Genomic DNA, 8,341 nt, shown 5'->3' with positions numbered 1-8,341 from the left:
GTGTGTGTGTGTGTGTGTGTGTGTGTGTGTGTGTGTGTGTAACGATGTTTGCAGTAAGGCAACATTTTTGGAAAACCAAACCTGAAGCGAAAGAAAGAAGATAAATAACAATCAATTCTGACCAAATGAAATCACATTTTAACGCAAATTTACTGTTGCCATCAACACAATAACAAAGTGTTTAAAGTTAAATATAATCATTTTAAAGTGGGGTTCTGTGGAGAGATTACGACTCTGTAATGTCTTACCTGTTGTAGATGGCTAATTAAACATCCTTAGTTGGGTAATTTAGTTATATCTTGTTCCTAAATGTTCCACAAGAGTCTAGTATGATAGATTTGAATTTCCACTACAAATTTTCTCTAATTTATGAACACAAGCATCTGTTTGATGTTGCTTTATTAGCTGAATTAATAGGACAATAATAAATGCCTGATTCAGCTAAAGTCATCAACAGGATAAACAGAAAAGTGGAAAAGTAGCTGATTTCTCTACAGAAAACCTTTGGAAATCTAATTTTACATTTATAAAACTGACTGTTTTCACCCCCGCAGGTTCACTGCAATAACATGCTGAGCCGTGGAGTCAGCGTGTTCAGACAGGTCACGTGTTTCTTCAGGTCGGGACCAGACTGGGAGGCTGACCCCGTCACCTTCAGGCCAGCGGTGGAGGACCTGAGAAAAGGTGCTCACTTTGTCACCGTTCCTCTTGGGGATCGAACGGCCAGCAGCGTCAAGTGTCGTTTCCACTTCAGGGATCAGTGGCTGCTGTTCAGCGAGGTGGCCTTCCAGTCGGGTAAAAAACTGTAAAAAGCTTTAATTCTACAACCAAGTGCCACCATGTGGACTGGACTGATGGATTTTTAAAACATTGTCTGCCAGGCTCCGCAGTTTACAACACGTCACTGTCATCTCACAAACATGGACCTGCTGCTAACACACCTCCAGGTTAGCACTTTAAAGTGGAACTAGTGGCAGTTTGTTTTGAAATTGTTTTCTGGTCAGACACTGCCCCCTGCTGGCAGCATCCGACACTACTGCACATACAGACGTCCCTGTCCATTTGTAATTCAGTTATTACAGTGTTTATTACATAACGACTCTTTTACGCCTCTTTAGCAGATGATCCCACTCACAAAGTGGATGACAGCAATACGAGGATCCTGATTGGCTGCTTGGTGGCGATCATAGCCATCCTGTCCACCATCATAGTCATCATACTGTGGCGGCAGGTCTGGCAAAAGATGCTCGAAAAGGTGAGGAGACAGTTTTTATTATTGCTTTATTTCCATAACATTATTTTGGAATTGTTTTTGTTGTTCAGCTGAAGCAGAGACAAAAATAATCTAGCAAAAAAGACCTTTATGAAATACATATAAAATATAAATTTGTTTAAAATGCTACAGGTGCAACTTGTTGTTTCCTGGCAAAATAATAAAATTAAGCAGAAAATAAGCTTCAATAACAACCTAAAACTTAATTTTATAATGATTTAAACCAGTGGTTTTTATCCTGACCCACAAATTGATTGTGACAAAGCAATTTATGACCACTATTTTTGTTCATTATGGTGAGTGTTTGCCATAAACCCGTATTTTTAAAGTTGAAATCTGGAGATGATCTGAAGACCCTCATTTGGTGTTTTGTGACCTAAATGGGGCCCCCACCCCAACATTGAGAACCACTGATCTAAGCTGACAAAATGCTGATGTTTTTGGCATAATGAGTGTAAGAAGAGTAAAAAGAACCAAGATTATTAAAGTTAAACTTTTTAAAGCTCTGGTCATCATGGTAACCATAATGAGCCACAGGCTCACTCAGGTTTTCTTTATTCATACCAGGGGCGTCAACACGGGGGGCCAGGGGGGCAATTCAGTTCAATTTTTTTATATTTTTATTCAATTCAATTTTTTATTCAGTTCAGTTCAGTTTAGTTTATTTCATTCATTCATAAAACCCAACTGTATAAAATCTATATGCAGTAAATTAAAATAAAATAACAGCAAAAACAGATTAAAAAAACTAATAAAAGGCAAATCAAGCCATGAATAAAAAGGGTGCAGATTGAAGAAAACTTATTTTATCTGCCTCTTAATACTCAGTCATCATTTACAAAAAAACAAAACAACATCCCACCTCCACTAGACTCCACAAATAGCACATTTTCCTAATAAATGCAACTTAATCCTCTTTTTAAACATAAACATTGTCTTAGAGGATTTTATAATAGCAGCAAGACCACCTATTCCATGAATTACAGAACATGGCCCCTTCAGACTGGTGTGAAAAGGAGGATTTATAAAAGGACAAGCTTCAATAAGCTGAGTAGAGACAGTGACTTTCAGTACTATTATGTAATAAATAAATAAATAAATAAATAAATAAATAAATAAATAAATAAATAAATAGATAGATAGATAAAGGTGACCCCCTAACTCCTGCTTTGCTCTATTTGTCAAAAAACATACTTGTAACAACAACGTGTCAAATCTAGCTGTCCTGCCCACCCCAGGATTTTTAGTGCCCCCCCCCCAAAAAAAAATTAGAGGCGTCACTGACTCTGTTATGGAATCAAAACCTTGTTTTTTGTAATTTTCTATTTAATTGTATGGAAATTCTTTGAGAATTTTTCTGGTTTGCTTTGCGTCGTTTTTAAAGATGAGCCACATTTTGTTTTTACACGACAATAAATCAGCTTGTTTTTGTTTTAATGGCAGCCCAGCGAGGTGTTKGTCTTTTCACTGATTGTTCCACGCTGATAACTGTCTGTCTCTGCAGGCGTCTCGACGCTTATTGGACGATGAGCTCACGGCCCGCCTGGCCGCTCAGACCCGGGCCTTCTCCTTCCTCCACTCGTCTCTGTCCAGCGAGGGGGGCTCCACCTCCACGTACGACAGGATTTACCCGCTCTGTGCCGACTACCAGGAGCCGTCTCGCCTCATCCGAAAACTGCCCGAGTTCGCCCAGTCCACTGAACACCTCGGTAAACTGAGCCGTCGCAGTGGAAACGGGTTTCACATGGATGACAGACAACATAAACTGTTCTGAGCCCAAACATGAGTGAGGAATAATGAGAAATATCAAAACACTAAATAAAGACAGTGTGACCGCTGTGCTGTGTGCTGCATGATAGAACACAAGCTAAAATTAGCAACAACAAAAAAGTAGTTAAAGGCTAAAATCTGTAAAACACAAGCTGAAAATGTTCAAACTAGCAAAACAGCAACTGAAAACTAAAAATGACAGCTAAATGAAAAAGTTAACTGCTGCTAAAAGTAGTTAAACTAAAGGTAAAAACTACATTTTACTAAAAGGCCACGAGTAGCTGACATTAAATAAACTGTAGCAAAACTTAAATTTAAAATTATTGAAACTGCACCTAAAAGCTAGTGAGGAAAACATGAGCAAAAAGCCACAAATAGCCTAACTGCAGAGAGAAACTAAAAGTAGTCGAAACCGTTAAAAGGTAAAATTAGCTACACTGCAAGCAAAAAGCTAAAATTTGTTTAGAAGTAGCTAAAATTGGTTAAACTGCAGCTAAAAGATAAAACTGGCTCAACTGAAGCTAAAAGCTTTAAAAATTAATAGCTAAAACTAGCTAAAATTGTCTAAACATTAACTAAAATGTAAAGGTGAAAAACATAAACAGTTGCTACAAGCTAAAATTCATAATAAATATTGTGGCTAAAAACCCAAAATAGCTAAACTGCATCTGAAAGCTACAATCAGTCAAATAATAGTTTAAATATAAAGCTAACAAAACAGTAGCTAGAAGTGTACAAACAACAGCTAAAATTAGCTGAACTGCACCTAAAAGCTAAAAACTGGTGGGCAGTAGCTAAAAGTTCAAATTGGCAAAACAGGACAGGATAAAATTAATATAAAAAAGGCAGATAAAATGTAAACTTTGTAAAATTGCAGCTAACATCTAAATTTTGTTAAACAGTAAATAAAAGCTGAAAATAGCACGACCAATTCTAAAAAGCTAAAATCAGAAGAATGATAGCTGAAAAGATCAAAGCAGCTAAGCTGCAACTAAGAACTTTTTACAAAAAGAAAAAACAAGTAGGTCTTCTGGATGGGTTCTTCTTTAGTGAAACGTTTCGTCTCTCCTCCAAGAGACTTCTTCAATCTGAGAGTTTCAGGTGAACTCAGTCTTAAAAGCACTGCCTCCACGTGGACAAACAGGTCAGTCACATGCAAAAGAGGACCATCGCCTAACAATAAGTGATGGCCTAAAAGCTAAGAGCTTTTTATACTGTTTAGCTCAAAGTAGCGTAAAAATACAAAAAAATCTAGTAGCTGAAACAGATTTGAAAGATTCTGAAGGAAGTCAGGAAATCAAAATGTGTTTTTTTTTTTGAAAAAATTGTTTTAAAGGTAAATATTTTGAAAAGCATCCAAATGACAAAAAAAAAAAATCATATCACCCTCTGAACAATCCAGCTGAATATTTTATTGCATGACTTGTAAATTAACACAAATTATACTGAAGTCATTTGAAAAAAAAAAAACTCAATGCTGAGTCAGCACAAATCTAAGCAGGTCAAAGTGGACATTTAAACTATGATGCTTATTCTGGACAATATTTATAAAGTAGATACTAGATTTATAAATCAACAATATTAAAAAATGTTGACATGCAGCACTAATGAAGTCTGTGTTTTGAGTTGTTTTAATAAAATCTGGATGTATGTGGACAAGCATGTCCTCTGACATATATCAGGGGGTGATGCAGCACCCTCAGCACCCTGCCTTCCATGGCCTTGCTTTGTGCTCATCTAAAGCTTTGGTTTGTCCTGCAGAGTGTGGGACGTCCTGCAGAGCAGCCGGTGGTCCGGACAGCGCTCCGCACTACGCTGAGGCAGACATCATRAGTCTGCAGGAGTCTTCAGACAGCGGCACGTTCTCCATCACAGCTGCCACCATCAACCTGATCGCCGGAGCAGAGTCATCCATGAGGGAGTTCCCCCGGGAGAAGCTCACCTTCAAGGAGAAACTGGGAGAGGGCCAGTTTGGAGAAGTACGATCCCTTTTCTCGCCCCTGTTAGTTCAGAATGATATGTTATTCTCTTGTTTCCCACATTAAATTGGTGCCACTTCAGTGTAATATTTAAAAATCAATCAGAGCTCTGTGTGTGGCTAAACCACTAGACTGTGAGTTCCACAGTAACATTGGACTGCTTCTCCACACAGGTGCACTTGTGTGAGGCTGAGGGTCTGAGGGTCTTTCTGGATGAGGAGTCAGCCGAAGATAACCATGATTCTTCGCTCGTCGCTGTAAAAAAACTGCGAGAAGATGCCAACAAGAACGCCAGGTGAAGACGGGAGGCTGAGCAGCAGGTTGTTCAGTCGTTAGTCAGGTTTTAAACCGTTTCTCACCTGTGTGCTGCAGGAACGACTTCCTGAAGGAGATCCGGATCATGTCCCGTCTGAGGGACCCCAACATAGTCCGCCTGCTGGCCGTGTGCGTGGACAGAGACCCTCTGTGCATGATCACTGAGTACATGGAAAACGGAGACCTGAATCAGTTCCTGGGTGGTCTCAGACTCAAGAAGACCACTGACGAAGATGAGGCAGGTCAGGAAGAGAAGTTGGATATGATAAGGTAGGACTCTTCGGCTGCTTTGGGGTCAAAATGACCCCTGAGGCTTCAGTTAAATTTATTTAATTACAATGTTTATTCAGAGAGTTACGTCTATTTAATTATTTAAGCTAATAAAAAGAGGTCATTTTAATCAGAACTCTTCAGCTGATTTTGGGTCAAAATGACATCAGCCTTGAAAATAGCAGAACAGTTAAAACTTAACATTTCCTGCCAAAATAAGCACTGAGTGACAGCTAAAATTTATTGAAGCAGAAACTAAACTGCTGATTTCAAAATAAGGCCAAAACATTAAATTATCAAAACAATAAAATTAAAAATAAAAGCTGCAGCAAGAACAAGAGTACCTGAAAGCTAAAATGATCAGAACAGTAGCTAAAAACTAAAATTATCAGAACACTAAAGCTAAAATTAGCAAAACAATAACTAAAAAAGATAAAACTAACACAAGAGTACCGTCCGTCCGTCCATCTGGCCGTCCATCCGTTTTCTTCCTTTTATCCGGGATCGGGTCGCGGGGGCAGCAGCCCAAGCAGAGAGACCCAGACTTCCCTCTCCCCAGCCACTTGGACCAGCTCATCTGGGGGAATCCCAAGGTGTTCCCAGGCCAGCCYAGAAACATAGTCCCTCCAGCGTGTCCTGGGTCTTCKTCTGGGTCTCCTCCCAGTGGGACGTGRCCYGAARACCTCACCAGYGAGGCYTCKYGGAGGCATCCTWACCAGATGCCTGAGCCACCTCAACTGGCTCCTCTCAACGTGGAGGAGCAGCGGCTCTACTCTGAGTCCCTCCCGGATGACCGAGCTTCTCACCCTATCTCTAAGGGAGAGCCCAGACACCCTGCAGAGGAAACTCATTTTGGCCACTTGTATCCACGATCTCGTTCTTTCGGTCACTACCCAAAGCTGGTGACCATAGATGAGGTAGGAATGTAGACCGACTGATAAACTGAGAGCTTTGCCTTCTGGCTCAGCTCTCGCTTCACCACGACAGACCGGTACAGCGCCCGCATCACTGCAGAAGCAGCACTAATCCACCTGTCGATCTCCCGCTCCATTCTTCCCTCATTCGTGAACAAGACCCAGAGATACTTAAACTCCACTTGGGGCAGGACCTCCTCCCCGACCCGGAGGCGGCCCACTACCCTTTTCCAGCTCAAGACCATGGTCTCAGATTTGGAGGCACTGATCCTCATCCCGGCCGCTTCATACTCGGTTACGAACAGCTCCAGCGCGAGCTGGAGACCACGATCTGATGAAGCCAATAGGACCACATCATCCGCAAAAAGCAGAGATGTGATCCTAAAGTCACCAAAAAGGACCCCCTCAACACCTTGGCTGCGCCTAGAAGTTTTGTCCATAAAAGTTATGAACAGAATCTGCGACAAAGAGCAGCCTTGGCGGAGTCCAACTCTCACCGGAACCGAGTCCGACTTACTACCGGCAACGCGGACCAAGCTCTGGCACCGGTCATACAGGGACCTAACAGCCTGTATCAATGGGCCTGGTACCCCATACTCCCGGAGTACCCCCACAGGAGTCCCTAAGGGACATGGTCGAARGCCTTCTCCAAGTCCACAAAACACATGTAGACTGGTTGGGTGAACTCTCATGCCCCCTTCAAGACACTGCTGAGGGTGTAGAGCTGGTCCACTGTTCCAGACCAGGACAAAAACCACACTGCTCTTCCTGAATCCGAGATTTGACTGTCCGATGGACCCTCCTCTCCAGGACCCCTGAATAGACCTTACCAGGGAGGCTCAGAAGTGTGATCCCCCTATAGTTGGAACACACTCTGCGGTCCCCCTTTTTAAATAGGGGGACCACCACCCCAGTCTGCCAATCCAGGGTAACTGGCCCCAATGTTCACGCGTTGTTGAAGAGTCGCGTCAACCAATGCAACCCCACAACATCCAGAGTCTTAAGGAGCACGGGTGAATCTCATCCACCCCCCGGCGCCTTGCCACCGAGGAACGTCCACCATTAAACAGAGATGGAGGCCTTCGTGTCCAGTTGTCCTCCTCCTACAATGCTGTTGTTGCAAGTATGACTCAGCCCCCTGTGAGCAAAAGGTGTGAATCAGGGCACCAACAATAACCAATACAAAGGGAAAAAACAAAAACAAAGGGACGTTGAGCCCCACCTGCATTCACTCCATACACATGACACGACACGTAAGAACCARAGCATTCAAACCAATAAGTCAGGTGATGGGGCACATGACCCTCTATGAACAATAGAGCTAATCAAGCGCAATAGAGCTAATCAAGCCTATTGTTAAGTGATGGCCCACTTTTGCATCTGACTAACCTCTTTGTCCACCATGTGGAGGCAGTGCTTTTAAGGCTGAGTTCACCTGAAACTCATCAGACTGAAGAAGTCTCTTGGACGAGAGACGAAACATTTCACTAAAGAAGAACCCATCCAGAGGACCAACTTATTTTTTCTTTTTGATTCCTAATCCCACAACATTTTTAAGAACATATACAAATAATACAACAAAATGTGTCACTCACTGTGATTTAAGGTTTTCTTGTAAATCTTGTTGGGGTGCAATGAGAGCATAACGAAACTTTCATAAACTTCAATAAGCCTAAAGTTTTCTCTTCAGTAATGGGAGGTAAAGAATCATTTCAAACAGGTCTTATGTTATTTTTTTTTACATTATAGCACAGTAGAAATAAAGAAACCACGTGTGACCAACACAGTCTTCTTCCACTCCCAACTTAAGAATTTTAAAG

The 8,341-nt window shown here is 41.7% G+C and overlaps 1 protein-coding gene across 2 annotated transcripts in view; it reads left to right on the top strand.

Annotated features, from left to right (window-relative positions):
- LOC106528422 (discoidin domain-containing receptor 2) overlaps positions 1-8,341 on the top strand; it is a 30,382-nt gene that overhangs the window by 15,232 nt on the left and 6,809 nt on the right. The window contains exons 8-14 of one of the 2 annotated variants that reach the window (XM_014023590.1): positions 555-795; positions 882-947; positions 1,122-1,255; positions 2,778-2,982; positions 4,805-5,022; positions 5,196-5,317; positions 5,395-5,607. In XM_014023590.1, the coding sequence (XP_013879044.1) occupies positions 555-795; positions 882-947; positions 1,122-1,255; positions 2,778-2,982; positions 4,805-5,022; positions 5,196-5,317; positions 5,395-5,607 (1,199 nt within the window). Of the gene's footprint in view, positions 1-554; positions 796-881; positions 948-1,118; positions 1,256-2,777; positions 2,983-4,804; positions 5,023-5,195; positions 5,318-5,394; positions 5,608-8,341 lie in introns of both variants that reach the window. The other variant, XM_014023588.1, reaches the window with a different exon arrangement.

The sequence above is a fragment of the Austrofundulus limnaeus genome, unplaced genomic scaffold, assembly GCF_001266775.1.
Source record: "Austrofundulus limnaeus strain Quisiro unplaced genomic scaffold, Austrofundulus_limnaeus-1.0 Scaffold378, whole genome shotgun sequence".
In the NCBI taxonomy this organism is placed as follows: Eukaryota; Metazoa; Chordata; class Actinopteri; order Cyprinodontiformes; family Rivulidae; genus Austrofundulus; species Austrofundulus limnaeus.
Note: the sequence above shows the minus strand (reverse complement) of the source record. Positions and strands in the feature narration are given on the sequence as shown.